At 42.5% G+C, this 16075-nt stretch overlaps 2 protein-coding genes across 2 annotated transcripts in view; one reads left to right on the top strand and one right to left on the bottom strand.

Moving 5' to 3' along the window:
* Positions 1 to 6929, bottom strand: part of CCDC13 (coiled-coil domain containing 13) — a 33385-nt gene extending 26456 nt beyond the window's left edge. The window contains exons 1-3 of the mRNA XM_010835431.1: positions 6829 to 6929; positions 5723 to 5949; positions 1772 to 1920 (exon numbers count right to left, since the gene is read on the bottom strand). Coding sequence (XP_010833733.1) covers positions 1772 to 1920; positions 5723 to 5949; positions 6829 to 6852 — 400 coding nt within the window. The 5' untranslated portion in view covers positions 6853 to 6929. The remainder of the gene's footprint in view (positions 1 to 1771; positions 1921 to 5722; positions 5950 to 6828) is intronic.
* A 44-nt stretch (positions 6930 to 6973) lies between these two features.
* ACKR2 (atypical chemokine receptor 2) overlaps positions 6974 to 16075 on the top strand; it is a 75222-nt gene continuing 66120 nt past the window's right edge. Inside the window, exon 1 of the mRNA XM_010835433.1 lies at positions 6974 to 7025. The gene's annotated coding sequence lies outside the window, so the exon portion shown is untranslated. The remainder of the gene's footprint in view (positions 7026 to 16075) is intronic.

Raw genomic sequence — 16075 nt, 5'->3', positions numbered from 1 at the left:
TTGTGCTTCCTCCAGCCCAGCGTTTCTCATGATGTACTCTGCATGTAAGTTAAATAAGCAGGGTGACAATATACAGCCTTGACATACTCCTTTTCCTATTTGGAACCAGTCTGTTGTTCCATGTCCAGTTCTAACTGTTGCTTCCTGACCTGCATATAGGTTTCTCAAGAGGCAGGTCAGGTGGTCTGGTATTCCCATCTCTTTAAGAATTTTCCACAGTTTGTTGTGATCCACACAGTCAAAGGCTTTGGCATAGTCAATAAGGCAGAAGTAGATGTTTTTCTGGAACACTCTTGCTTTTTTGATGATCCGACAGATGTTGGCAATTTGATATCTGCTTCCTCTGCCTTTTCTAAATCCAACATTTGGAAGTTCATGGTTCATGTGTAATGGTTGAAAGCAAATACAATAGCATTCTCTGATGAGATTTTCAACATATACAGATACAATACTTAAGAGTTGTACTGTAAGGGGGAGGGTAAAGGGATCCATATGGTGGTAAAGTTTCTTCATCCCACTTGAGTGGTAAAATAATATTTCTAAGTAGGCCATGAAAAGTTATATGTGTTGTAAGCACTAGTGCAATCATTAAAGAATTGTACAAAGCGATGGAAAAACTAAAGCAAACACGAAAAATCCAGCCAAAGGAAAACCAGTTTATCAGCTGTCAGCAGCCTGGTTTAGAGACATGAACTGAGCCTGTCAGACTTTCCTCTTCAAAACATGAAGGCATCTCCTCTTCCCCTGGAGCCTCTCAGCCTTGAGAGACAGTGTTGCAAAAGCTGCCCCTTTGCATCTGAAACCCAAGCCAGGTTAGGTGTTACCTTCTCTTCAGTATAGCTTTATTTTTAGACAGAAAAGGCCAAAGAATGGAGGGAGGCATAAGAGTTTTTAAGATACCAAATTTCCCTTGCTTTTTAATTCAGCACTGGTCCTCTGGGTGCACCTACTCTCAAGGGCATTTACTAGCAAAGGCAGAGGGGGACACTCCAGCAGATGCCAGGTGAGACGTATTACCCTCTGTGATTGGTGACACCGACTTTGTACTTTTTTAGTCAGCCACCTGGGAATTGCTCAATGCATGGAGCAGAGGACAGCCAGGGCCAAGGTCTCTACCAGGTCTGTAAGAATAAGGTCTAGCTTAGAACCACAGAGTCAGTGGTCAATGTCCAGTCCACACCCACAGGGCTAACATACCCAGGGTCCCTAACAGGCCCATGGGGTCAAGGTCTCAAGCAGCAGAGCCAAGGTCCAAGTCAGACCTGAAGAGACAAGGTCCACTCTAGATGCTGCTGGATTCCAGGAAATCCCCATGGGAACAGCCAAATTCCCTGTCTTGTCTACCCTTCTCGCCCAGTAACAGCAAGAGGTATAGAGTAAATGCTTACTTCTACTGGGGCTTTTTTCACGTCCATGTTTGAGTCAGAGTATCGAGATAGAATGGATGCCATCAGCCCACCGAACATGCAGCAGATGCCATGGAGAACTGTCATGAGTCCCAGCAGCTTCACCCACACTGCCTGGAATGCCTGTCCTCTGCCTCTGCTGCTCCCGGTTCCTGGCATGCTGGCCCACCCTGCCTGCTCCATTCCTCTCCCCATCCCTCATTTCTGAGACTTAACTGGACAAGCTTGATTACAGCTGACCCTTGCACTCTTCTTCACACCTGCCCTCTGGAACTTGCTGTTTGTCCACCCTGTAGGCTCCATGGCAGCTGGGCCAGCCGACCTAGACTTCAGGGTAGGAACTGTCATAATAGCAGTGCAGTTACCTGTAAAGGCAAATCTGTCTTCTTCTATTTTCTTTTTGAGATGTTTGATTTCAAAGTCCCTCTCCTTCAGCAACTTATATAATCGCCCGTTCTCATCCACTGTTTCCCTGAGTTGATCCCGAAGCTGTTCGATCTCATCTTCAAGCACCCTGCAAGGGAAAAGCAGAATCACAGGGGGCTCAGGCCTCCGCGGCCCAGGTTTGTTGTCCCTGGCTGGGTACTGGGTGGTGACTAGAACTGGTCTGTATAAAACAGGAATGAAGAATTAAGGGGAATCTCAATGAGCAGATTTTTAGCATACTGTTCTCAAAACAATGATCAAGGACACATGCACATAAGTGAAAGGAGCAACAAGCTTTGAATGCTATGGTTTACTAGGGGTTCAACAGAGCTATGTAAAACCCTGCCCAGAGAATTCATACTCCATTCCAGCATCCATGGAACATGCATAAAAATGTATTGTAGTCTTCAAAGGCAATCTTAGCAAACTTCAAATAATGAGCATCATGCAGACCATTTTCTTAAATATTCATTATCTAAAATTAGAAATCAATACTAAAAAAGGGCAAAAATTCAGAAAAGAACTCCAAAGTTGTCATATGCTTAGAACTAAACATACACACACACACACACACTGCTAGATTATTTATGGGTTAAGAAGAAATCATAATGTGTATTATGAAGCATTTAGAATGGATTGACTGTAGAAGCAATATATCTGAAAACTTGTGAACAGCTAAAGTGATACTTACAAGAAATTTATAGTCTTAATTTTTAAAAGATTTTTTGATGTGGACCATTTTTAAAAGTCTTTATTGAATTTGTTACAATACTGCTTCTGTGCTTTTTATAATTTAAAATTATTTATTTTAAAATTTTTGGCTGCGCTGGGTCTTGGTTGCTGCGTGAAGGCTTTCTTCTAGTGGCGGTGCATGGGCTTAGTTGCCCCACAGTATGTGGAGTCTTCCTGGACCAGGGATTGAATCGGTGTCCCCTGCATTGAAAGGTGATTCTTAACCCACTGGACCACAGGGGAAGCCCTGCTTCTCTTTTTTGTTTTAGTTTTTTGGCCCCGAGGCATGTGTGTGATCTTAGCTTTCCAACAGGAATCTGCAGCTCCTGCACTGGAAGGCAAAGTCTCAACCAATGGACCACCAGGGAAGGCCCTCTAGTTTTACTTGCATTTTGGATTATAGAAGAAGTAATAGAATTCCAGAAAAACATCTACTTCTGCTTCATTGACTATGCTAAAGCCTTTGACTGTGTGGATTACAACAAACTGTGGAAAAATTCTTAAAGAGGTTGGAATACCAGGCCACCTTACCTGCCTCCTGAGAAACTTGTATGCAGGTCAAGAAGCAATAGTTAGAACCGGATATGGAACAATGGACTGGTTCAAAATTGGGAAAGGAGTAGGTCAAGGCTTATTTAACTTCTGTTCTTATTTAACTTCTCTGCTTATATTCACCCTGCTTATTTAACTTCTATGCAGAGTACATCATGCGAAATGCTGGACTAGATGAAGCCCAACCTGGAATCAAGATTGCCGGGAGAAATATCTATAACCTCAGATACGCAGATGACACCACCCTTATGGCAGAAAGCAAAGAGGAACTAAAGAACCTCTTGATGACTGTGAAAGAGGAGAGTGAAACAGCTGGCTTAAAACTCAACATTAAAAAACCAAAGATCATGGCATCTGGTCCCATCACTTCATGGCAAATAGATGGGAAAACTATGGAAACAGTGAGAGGCTTTATTCTGGGGGGCTCCAAAATCACTGTGGACAGTGACTGCAGCCATGAAATTAAAAGACGCTTGCTCCCTAAAAGAAAAGCTATGACAAACCTTGACAGCATATTAAAAGCAGAGACATTACTTTCCCAACAAAGATCCATCTAGTCAAAGCAATGGTTTTTCCAGTAGTCATGTATGGATGTGAGAGTTGGACTGTGAAGAAAGCTGAGTGCCGAAGAATTGATGCTTTTGAACTATGGTATTGGAGAAGCCTCTTGAAATCAAGTCCCTTGGACTGCAAGGAGATCAAAGCAGTCAATCCTAAAGGAAACCAACCCTGAATATTCATTGGAAGGACTGAGGCTAAAGCTGAAGCTCCAATACTTTGGCCACCTGATGTGAAGAACTGACTCATTAGAAAAGACCCTAATGCTGGGAAAGATTGAAGGCAGGAGGAGAAGAGGACCACAAAGGACAAGATGGTTGGATGGCATCACTGACTAAATGGACATGAGTTTGAGCAAGATGGAGCATCTGGGAGATGGTGAAGGACAGGGAAACCTGGCATATTGCAGTCCATGGGGTCACAAAGAGTTGGACATGACTGAGTGACTGGACAACAATTAGAAGACCAAAGAGGATTGTCTAAGCCTTAAGTTGAGGCCAGGGCTCTGGGTCTCAGGTTAATCCAATAGGAAATCAGAATAGGCGACTGGTATTGCATGTTCTACGTTGTCTTGCAACGCTTTTTTCAGAACTTTAAAACATGAGAAACATGTGATTGATGGGTCTGTGATTGTTTCTATCATTAGGCACGAAACCAGCTCCATAGAGGCAGTTGCTCAGGAAGTAAATAAGTTATAGAAATTATGCATGTGTGTCTGCTCAGTTGCTTAAGTTGTCCGACTCTTTGCAACCTATGGACTGTAGTCCACCAGGCCCCTCTGTCCATGGGATTCTCCAGGAAAGAAATCTGGAGTGGGTTGCCATGCCCACCTCCCGGGATCTTCCTGACCCAGGGATTGAACCTGCATCTCTTACATCTCCTACATTGGCAAGCTGGTTCTTTACCATTAGCGCCAATTGGGAAGCTCAAAGGTAACAGTAATTATTGTTGTTTTGTTTAGTTGCTAAGTCATGTCCAACTTTCTTGTGACCCCATGGACTGTAGCACACCAGGCTCCTCTGTCCACAGAATTTCCCAGGCAAGATACTGGACTGGGTTGCCATTTCCTTCTCCAGAGGGTCTTCCCGCCCCAGGAATCAAACTTGGATCTCTTGCATTGCAGGCAGATTCTTTACCACTGAGCCACATGGGAAGCTCAACTAATTATTAGATAATGGATATTATTAATAATATTGTTGGATATCCACAAATTCCACTTTCTCCGACTTGGGTAAAGATCATTTGGAAATCGGTCTGGGGTTAACTTAGAACTAATATTTAGGAGCCCTATGAAATTTTCAATTATTGACATCTTAATTTTTTTCTAATTAGCTTTTTCAGTAGAACATTGTGAAAACTGAGAAACCATGAAAAGTAGAATTTGTAGATGGAGAAAATAGATTCTGGGTGAAACCAGAAGCAAAGAAATAGCTCAACAACTGCTGTGATTTTTTTTTTAGCAAACTGGCTAGCAAACTTTGGTATCAATTGAGACTTCTGCTTCTAATAGCCTATATAAATCACTGCATCTGTATGACAAATTTAGAGCAAAATGAGAAGATTTTGGACTCTTCAACCTTTTCACCAACTATATAAAAGCAATCCATCAAGTGCTTCTTTATGAGAGGTAGGTTTGTGTCCTTGTGTGTCAGGAAAGGGAAATTGGGGCAGAACAATCTCAGATGAGATTTGGAGCAGTGGTCATCTGTGAGTCATCAGAGCCAGCCAACTGGCTCCTCAAAAACCAGTTTTTTCTTTCATGAAAGACAAAATCCAAGTGAATAAACTACACCTTGATGAGTTTCAAAATTTTCCATTTGACTTCACATGGTTTTTGAATAAATTTCATGCCAAATTATGTCTATAGGCCCACAGACCCTCTATCAGATGCAAGAGTCTTCAATAACAATCTCTATGTTGAAACCTCTTGAGTCTCAGTTGATAAACACACATCTGGCCAACCGGACTGTCGAACTGTCTGCAGTCATTCTCCCCATCTTCCCTACCTCCCTGCAATGCCCCTGAGAGAGTCCAAGCTTGCTATTTACCTCTGCTGAAAGCTGGTTTTCGAGTTCTGCTCCCCAGCTTGGAGGACGCTGAGGCCATCAGAGATCTCCAGGGGCTCTTTTTGGTCATCACCTCTGCTTTGGAGGCTCAGTTCTTTTTCCTTCCGTTTCTCCATCTGCTTCTGTAACCTTTTGTGCTGCATCTCTTGCATGGCTCTAAACTGGAGCCTCAAGGTGTCCTGTGAGCCTTCATCCTCTGCCATCTTGCCCTCGGAGTAGGAAAATAAGCCTGAGCTGAAGCAAACTCTACGAAGTGCTTCTTCCTCAAGAGTGCTCGACTCGTAGTAAGCCCTGTACGACCCCTCAAGCCTGGAGTTTCTTGCTTAGCTTTGCAAGTGTCCATGTGGAAGCTTGGAAGACCCACCCTCACTTCAGATCCCCTGACAGCCACAGCTGAACTGTACTGAGCGTTACCGCCCCACCCCACCCCCGACACACCCTTCCATCCCTGACTGTGCCATCAGGATACTCTTCCCCATTACTCAGACTCAACAGTTGACTCCTTCCTATCCCTATAAGCAGTGGCTGTCAACTCTAGCTGAACATTAGAATCTCAGTGTTCTTAAGTGGAGAATCCCAGGGACGGCAGAGCCTGGTGGGCTGCCGTCAGTGGGGTTGCACAGAGTCGGACACAACTGAAGCAACTTAGCAGCAGCAGGAGCTCCTAAAATATAACAATGCTGTGGCACATTCCTGGACCAATTAAATATCAATTCCTAGGAATGGGGCTCAGATATCATTACTGCTTTTTAAAAAAATATTTATTTATTTGTCTGTGCCAGGTCTTAGTTGCAGCATACAGGATCTTTAGTTGTGGAATATGGGATCTAGTTCCCCGATTAGGGATCGAACCCAAGCCCCCTGCATTGGGAGCGCGAAGTCCTAACCACTGGACCACCAGGGAAGTCCCTAATTACTGCTTTTATTGAATTATAATTTACATGAGTAAATAATATGAGTAAGTCGTGACTGTACAGCTCAATAAGTCTTTACACAGGTATACACCCCTGGCTCCGGCCAGGCCTCCTGGCGGCTACTTGCTCCCTTGACTCCAGCCGGAACCATTCTGTAGTTTTCCCTGCACTTACAGTGTTTGCTCCGCTGCTCCCCATCTCTAGCTGCAGAAGGTCCGTCACCTCTTCAGACGCTTTCCTGCGCTGTCCTGGCAACCGTCACCAGGGAAACCAGGCACGACGCCACGTGACGTCATCATGCGTCTACGGCGGCCAAGAGGGCGCAGGGAGTTCGGAAAGGGACGGAGGTGCAGACTACCCGGGTTTAGTAGGTAAGTCAGCCAGCGCGGTCGGGTAATGGGAGGGGGCGTCTTGCGTCTTAAGACTTTAAAGTTGAGCTAGTGGTCCGCTTCTAGAACGTAGTTTAAAAGTTTTGTGGGCCAAACGTTCTACGCAGAGATGCGCATCCCGCAGTCCTGCTGGAAGAAATTAAAGTGAACGATCCCACCATGAAATTTAACGTAGCCTTTCAGAAAGTCTTTGGAAAATACAGAACAGTGTCGGGAAAAGGTTATTTTGTGCCAGTGAGTGTAAAAGGCAGGGCACGAAATAGTAACTGCTAAATAAATGTAGTTATGTTTTTAAGACTAGGAACAGAGGGACTTCCTGGGAATCTAGTGGTTAGGGCTCTGCGCTTCCACTTCAGGGGGTGCGAGTTCGATCCCTGATCTGGGAATGAGATCCCGCATGGCGCTGCCAAAACAAAACAAAAACTGGGAACGGAACTTGACTGGGGAGGAATGCAGAGAAATATTAAAGTTTAAAATGGTTGTATTCGGGTGCTGGAATTGCAATGGTGTGTTTTTATTTTTGCACTTTAGAGGATAATATAGAGCACATGGTTTATTTCCACAGTGGAAAACATTTGTGTGTTTGTTTGTTTTCTTCTTTCAGATACTTCCGAATTTAAGTCACTACTAGATTCAGGTCTTCAGAAAGTCTTCAGATATTTCATGGTTGTTTTTTTCTTCTTTTTTTCCTCATAAGGCATTCACTCCACAGACATGCATGAAGGTGGGGCACCGGACCACATATTGCAGAACTCTAGTGCAGTATCACAGCCAGAATATTGATGCTGATCTTTGTACTTGTATGCATTTGTGTGTGTGTTTAGTTCTGTACCATTTTATCATGCTTAGGCTTGCATATCCACTATCATCTTCAAATAATGAACACTTAAATCACCACAAGGATTCCTCTTTGGGGCTTTTATTACTACATCCACTTTCCTCCCTCCTCACTCCCAAAGGGAGTGACCACTAATCTGTTCTCTATTTCTAAAATTTTGTCATTTCAGAAATGTTATATAAATGGAATAATGTAGTATGTAACCTTTGGGGACTGACTTCTTTTATTCAGAATAGATTTCTGGAGATTCATCCAGGTTGTTGTATGTATCAGTTTGTTCCTTTTCACTGCCGAGTAGTTTTCTATGATTTGCATGTACAACATCTTGTTTAAACCATTTGCCCCTCAAATGACATCTGGGCTCTTTCTAGTAAGGGGCAGTTACAAATAAAGGGGCTTCCCTGGTGGCTCAGACAGTAAAAAATTTGCCTGCAATGCAGAAGACTTAGGTTCAATCCCCGGGTCAGAAAGACCCCTTCAAGAAGGGAATGGCTACCTACTCCAGTATTCTTGCCTGGAGAATTCCATGGAGAAAAGATCCTGGTGGACTACAGTCCATAGGGTCACAGAGTTGGACAGGTCTGAGCAGCTAACAGACACATGAGGAGGATTACAAATAAAGCTGATATAGATTTCTGTGGGAACTTAACGCTGTCATTTTTCCAGGATAGATGCCCAAGAGTCCAGTTGTATGATAATAACATGTTTAGTTTTATATGAAACTATCAGTCTTTTCTGTAGAGTGCGTCTACCATTTTACATTTCTACCAGCAGTGTATGAGTCATCCACTTTCTTCACATCTTTGCCAGTACTTGATTTGTCAGTATTTTTCATTTTAGACATACTCATAGGTATGTAGTGACGTCTCATTGTGGTCTACTGTGCATAATGAATAATGATATTGAACATTTTTTTCAGGTACTCATTTGCCATCTGTGTATCTTTGGTGCAGTGTCTGTTCATGTCTTTTGCCCAATTTCTAGCTGTTGATTTGTGAGAATTCTTTATATGTTCTCAGTTCAGTTCAGTTCAGTCACTCAGTCGTGTCCGACTCTTCTCGGCCCCATGAATCGCAGCACTCCAGGCCTCCTTGTCCATCACCAACTCCTGGAGTTCACTCAGACTCAAGTCCATCGAGTCAGCAATGCCATCCAGCCATCTCATCCTCTGTTGTCCCCTTCTCCTCCTGCCCCCAATCCCTCCCAGCATCAGAGTCTTTTCCAGTGAGTCAACTCTTTGCATCAGGTGGCCAAAGTACTGGAGTTTCAGCTTCAGCATCATTCCCTCCAAAGAAATCCCAGGGCTGATCTCCTTCAGAATGGACTGGTTGGATCTCCTTGCAGTCCAAGGGACTCTCAAGAGTCTTCTCCAACACCACAGTTCAAAAGCATCAATTCTTCAGCGCTCAGCCTTCTTCACAGTCCAGCTCTCACATCCATACGTGACCACAGGAAAAAACATAGCCTTGACTAGACAGACCTTTGTTGGCAAAGTAATGTCTCTGCTTTTGAATATGCTGTCTAGGTTGGTCATAACTTTCCTTCCAAGGAGTAAGTGTCTTTTAATTTCATGGCTGCAGTCACCATCTGCAGTGATTTTGGAGCCCCAAAAAATAAAGTCTGACACTGTTTCTACTGTTTCCCCATCTATTTCCCATGAAGTGATAGGACCAGATGCCATGATCTTCGTTTTCTGAATGTTGAGCTTTAAGCCAACTTTTTCACTCTCCACTTTCACTTTCATCAAGAGGCTTTTGAGTTCCTCTTCACTTTCTGCCATAAGGGTGGTGTCATCTGCATATCCGAGGTTATTGATATACGTTCTAGATACTAATTATTTGTTGGACTGTAGTTTGCAAATATTTTCTTCCATTCTGTAGCTAACTTTTTCTCTTTACATGAGTTTTCACGGAACAAAAATTTTGACTTATTCCAATTTACCATTTTCTTTCTTTCAGTGTTGAGTGTAAGAACTCCTTGTGTTAGGGGAAGCACACTGACTGAAACCGCCCACCCTGGCCAGGCCCTTTAGTAACCATTCACATGAGTTATTTTATGACAGGAAATCCTGGTAAGAAATACGGAACTAATAAGCCACCACCAACTGGAAGAGTTTGGGAAAGGTCGAAAGGAGACACTGCGTGTCCATCCACTTCCCAGAATCCCTCTCGCTAGCATCCATCTTGGCTGGGCGATGCGTGCGCCACCAGGAAAGACTCTGAATTAGAATGATTGGCCAAAGACAAGCCGGAAACTAATCCCATCACTGTAAAACCTAAGACTGCAAGACACATGGCAGAGCAGTTCTCCTGGGTTCCCTTACCCTACTGCTCTCCACCCGGGTGCCCTTTCCCAATAAAATCTCTTGCTTTGTCAGCACATGTGTCTCCTCGGACAATTCATTTCTGAGTGTTAGATAAGAGCCCAGTTTCAGGCCCAGGAAGGGGTCCCCTTTCCTACAACACTTGAATATCTCTGGGTCCCAAAGATTTCCCCTTATGATTTTCTAAAAGCATTAGTCTTATGTTCATGATTTATTTTGACATAATTTTTATGTAAGATGTGAGGTTTAGGTTGAGATTCTTTTTTTTTTTTTAACCTATGGATGTCCAGTTGCTTTAGCACTGTTTGTTGAAAAGTATCCTTCCTCAGCTGAATTGCTTTTGACCCTTTGTCAAAAATCAGTTGTTTAAATTCAACAACAAAAAGCCACCCACTTTAAAAATAGGCAAAGGACTTGAAGAGACATTCCTTTCAAGAAGATATACAGATGGCAAATAAGCACATGTAAAGATGTTCAGCATTACTATCCATTAAGGAAATGCAAATCAAAGCCACAGTGGTGTACCACTCCATACACATTAGAATGGCTATTACTTTTTTTAAAATGGAAAATAATGTATTGTTCAAGAGGTGGGAAAATTGAAACCCTTATGCATTGCTGGTGGGAGAGTAAAATGGTGCAGCCACTGTAGAAAAGTTTGGAAGTTCCTAAAAAATTTAAACATAGATTATGATCCAGTAACTCACTTCTGAGTATATTCCCCAAATACGAAAGCAGATGGATACTTGTACACCAATGTCCACAGCAGCATTATTCACAATGCTCAAACGATGTAAACAATCCAAATATCGATCTCCAGATGAATGGATAAGCAAAGTGTGGTAACGTCACTAAATGGAATATTATTCACCCATAGAAATGAATGAAGTACTGACACATTCTCCAACATGGATGAACCTTGAAAAACATGCGAAGTGAACTAAGCCAGACATAAAAGGACAACTACTGTATGATTCCACTTATATTAGGTACCTAGAGTAGAGACAGGTAGTAGAAAAGAGATTGTAGGGGGCAGGGGAAGAGAGAAATGGGGAGTTTTATTATTAAAGAGTATGAAGTTTCTGTTTGGAATGATGAAAAGGTTATGGAGGCCAATGATGGTAATGGTTGCATAGTATTTTAAGTATACTTAGTATCACTGAACTGTACACTTAAAAATGCTTAAAATAGTTAATTGTTATGTATATTTTGGGCGTCCCGTGTGGCTCAGCTGGTAAAGAATCCGCCTTCAGTGCAGGAGACCTGGGTTCAATCCCTGGGTTGGGAAGATCCCCTGGAGAAGAGAACAGCTACCCACTCCAGTATTCTGCCCTGGAGAATTTCATGGACTGTATAGTCTGTGGGGTTGCAAAGAGTCAGACACGACTGAGCGACTTTCACTTTTCTTTCATGTATATTTTACAGTATAGTTATTTTTTAATCAGTTGAGCATGTTTGTGTGGCTCTAGCTGATCCTTTTTCTAATCCCTAAATTAGGTCCTTCCCACAGTTCAAAATAGCTCCAACTTTAAGCTGGAACCTTTCTTTTCTAAGGTGATAAGATAGATTTCCCTTCACTGAAATAATATTCCCTCTCCCACAAATAAGTAAATATGACATAACCAGTTAGTGATCCTACCCTTATTATGAGAAGCAAAGTTAAACACAGTCTTTCAGAAGTAAGAATACCTAGGTTTTAATTCTTGGACATTAGTCAAGTCACAAACCTCAACTTTCTTCTTAAAATAGCATTAATAAATTTATTTTCATGATAATCAAATAGATCTCAAAAGTGATCTGTAAACTGAAATGCTCTTCAGCTGTCATGCATTTTTATAGCCTTAGCTGTTTAGCCTCAAAATGAAAGTAAGCTTTGCTACAGCTTAAAACCAAGGTTCCATTTATCTCTTGCCATTTCAGAGTTCTCTTCTTAATGGACCTCAGCTTTGCAGGTCCAAAATCTAATTTGATCATTAAACCAGGAGTGTCATTTGGGACCAGACTTATGTCATCCATGATATTAAGTGATTAACCTGTAAACAAACAAGAACACTAAGACCCTAGTTCACACTAGGGGATTGTGACACATATCCAGAGCTCCTCCTTTCCCAGGACCAGACACTCATGATGCCAAAAGAGTCATCAGAAAGATATTGTGGGCAATTGAGAGCAAACAGAAACAAACTGCATTGAAATATTTTTAACTTAGGGTTAGAAAGAGCGCTAAGTCATGTCTGACTCTTGTGATCCTGTGAACTGTAGCCTGCCAGGCTCCTCTGTCCATGGGATTCTCCAGGCAAGAATACTGGAGAGGGTTGCCATTTCCTTCTCCAGGGGAACTTCCTGACCCAGGAATTGAACCCTGGTCTCCCGCATTGCAGGCAGATGCTTTACTGACTGAGCTACATGGGAAGCTTTATTAAATATTCTACTTCACAACCAGAAGCACGCTATAGATAAAAATTATCCATTGTCTCCAGGTTCAAGTTCCTTTCTCGCTGGAAGGTGCTGGATACACATCGCCAGTTTTCTTCATCTCATCATGGATTTGGGCTTTTTTTGTTGGCCACCAGCCTCTCAGACTCCCCCTACCCCACCCAGTTGCCCCTCTGTACACTCCTTGTTTTAATTTAACACCATTCTGGCTATAGTCAAGTCCTATTTTATCTGTGGAGCAATTTTGTCTTAAGATGTGCTCGTATATATAGTGATCTCATTCATCATATGTTGACTTCATTAGAAAACCCAATGTTCTGCCAAGATTCATCAGCCCTTAGTTCCAGGGGACCACTCTGATGGCTCTCCTCCAAGCATAATGTATTGGTAATATACTTTATATTTTCTCCCCAAATTTCTCAGTTTCACTCTTGGCTCACATCATGGTCTTTGAAAACATTTGGATGAAAGTCACCTTTTCTCAGAGGTAATTGGTTTCTTACATGTTGATAAGATCCCCAATACCTTGTCTACTTACTAGTTTTTAATTTACTCCCTCCACAGTAAGACCATGTATATGTGAGAATCTCCTCAACTTTCTTTTTAAAAAACTGAAGTATAGTTGATTTAAATTATTCTGTTAATTACTGCTGTACAGCAAAGTGATTTACTTACACACACATATTACATTTTTGTAGTCTTTTCTGTTTTATCATAGGATATTGAATATAGTTCTCTGTGTACAGTAGGTTTTTGTTTATCCATTCTCTATATAAAAGTTCACATCTGCTAACCCCAGCCTTCCACTCCATCCCTTCCCCAACCCCTTTTCCCTTGGCAACCATCAGTCAGCCCAGTCTGTGACTCTGTTTCTGTTTCATGGATATTTGTTCATTTGTGTCCTATTTTAGATTCCACATATAAGTGATATCATATGGTATTTGTCTTTCTGACTTACTTCACTTAATGTGATCATCTCTAGTTGTTATCACTCAGCTTCCTTCTTATAAAGACCAAATATTGGCCGAGGATTTTTATATATGAAGAAAACCTGAGAATAAAGCAGATATATTGGAAAAAAGTATTGGATTTGGGACCTGATGGGAACTGTGTATGTGTGTGTGCAGTGAGTGGGGGAAATGAAGGAAAGAGCAAGTATTTTTTGGATCGGCACTGCTTTATGCATAAGCCTTCTGTTCCGTCATGCAGTCTTTGCACAGGACGGAGATCTCAAGTTCTGGATTTGGGTCCCAGCTCTGTCATTTTTCAGTTGTGTGGACTTGAGTAAATTACAGCTTCCCATATTGGAAAAGTCAGGATGATACCTACTTCAGTTTTTGTGAGGGACTAGTAGGGAGTATGGGCTTCCCTGGTGGTTCAGTGGTAAGGAATCTGCCTGCCAATGCTGGAGACTTGGGAAATGGCAACCCACTGTAATATTCTTGCCTGGGAAATCCCATGGACAGGGGAGCCTGGCAGGCTGCAATCCATGGGGTCGCAAAAGAGTCAGACGTGACTTTGTGACTGAACAACAGCAAAGTGGAGAGTATAAATACATTCTGTTTATTTATTTATTTTTGGCTGCGCTGGGTCTTCGTTGCTGTATGCTGGTTTTCTTTAGTTGCAAAAGTGTTACCACAGTGGACCATGCATTGTGTTTTAAATTCAAATATAGCAAGATTTATAAAAAGGTAAAAGTTCACTGTGGCCTGGAAGAGTTCAGAGTAGTTTACCAAAAGTAGAATGGGGTTGGGTCTTTAAGGCGTACACTGAATTGACTGGGAGTGGGGAAGGGGAACATTCAGGAAAGGACTAGAGCCCGAGCAGAGGTGTCAAGGACAGTGGTGGGCACAGGGCTTTGGTGTCAGTGGCTCTGCTGGAGCTAGGGGGCAGCACAGGAGATGAAGGGCCTCAGTTTAGTGGTGGCAAGAAGAAAAGAACAAATCTGAGCAATGCAGGACTCGGCTTATGAAAAACAGGGCTTGGTGACTGGCTTAATAGTGATAAATGAATGGGAGGAAGGAAAGACACTTCTAAGAGTTTGAGCCTAGGGTGTGATGGTGGGAGATGGAGATGACTAACAGGAACGAGTGATCTCAGAAGGAGCCCCAGTGGGGAAGACAGGAAGTGTAGCTGTAGACAAGCTGAGTAAGAGGGCTCCAGCTGAAAGGTATGATGATGGCATTTCTACCTTGTAAACTTTCAGTCTCTGTGACACTTCAGAGTGACACTGAGGACAGGAAAAGACCTAACACGAATGTTGTAAGCAACTCAGGATACTACAGAGGGGACCAGCCAGATGCTAGCCCCCACTCTGGAACTATTACTACTGAATTTAGGAGAAATTTTCCTAACTTTTGTTTTGCTAAAAAACATGATTTTGCCTCATTTCAGTGGCTAGAGGGAAAGTAGGCCCTCTTTAAGAATAACGCCAGGATGCATGAGTATTACTGGCTCTTCCATGAACTTATAGCAGGTAAATCATTCACTAAGAAAGTGGCAATCCATGCATGGCTGGTGCATGTTTGGTCTCCTTCCTCCAGTTTCCCGTTTGAATTGAAGAGCTTTCAAACAGGATTAAGTATGTAAATAATAGTTGGCAGTTCCACTGTTTGACATGATACCTTATGTTCCTTCAGCTTTGTTCCGGCCTGTTTCCATGGGGTGTAGATTACCTGGGGATAGAGCCTAAATTTCAAGTTCTTGAAACTTTGAGCAGTGTTTTCTCATCTGTGAGGCAAAAGAAATGGTCTAAATGACCTGTCCTCTACTCCAGAGTTCCGACTCCAGGATATAGAAGCAGAGTGTACTTTGGGGATTTATGCATGCAGTCAAATTCCAACTCTCACCACCAGATGGCACTGTTGCCTGTTAACTAGAAATAGGTTGATGACTTTTTCTGGAAACAGAATCCTGAACGTCAAAATATGACCTGCTTATTCTAATTAATTCAACAAACATTTATTGAACATCTGTATGAGCCAGGCACTAATGCCAGCTGCTTTGGATGAAAAAAGATCATCATGCCTTCATAGTAGTAGAAGAGAAAGGCATGGAAGCAGTCATACACCAGTGCTCCAAAAACATGCAACAGTAAGCCAAGGAATCTCCCAGAGAAAAATCATCTTAAGTTAGATCATGGCTTCCTTGGGGTAACTTCTCTGACTCTAGCCCTAAGTTAGGTCCCCCATTCTTCTGCATCCTATACCTAGTAATCATCATGCTTTCCGAAGTCAGTGATCTAAAGGCAGCCTTTGCTGCTAGACTAAGTTGTGAGAGGAGGGCCTGTGTACCTCCTGTGCTGCCACATTCCCAAGCTTAACATTTAACAATGGTAACAGCTCAAAATTCTCCAAGCCAGGCTTCAGCAATACGTGAACTGTGAACTTCCTGATGTTCAAGCTGGTTTTAGAAAAGGCAGAGAAACCAGAGATC

This window comes from Bison bison, unplaced genomic scaffold, assembly GCF_000754665.1.
Source record: "Bison bison bison isolate TAMUID 2011002044 unplaced genomic scaffold, Bison_UMD1.0 scf7180017864043, whole genome shotgun sequence".
Classification (NCBI taxonomy): Eukaryota; Metazoa; Chordata; class Mammalia; order Artiodactyla; family Bovidae; genus Bison; species Bison bison.
The sequence above is the reverse complement of the archived record's forward strand: the minus strand, read 5'-3'. Positions and strand labels throughout refer to the sequence as shown.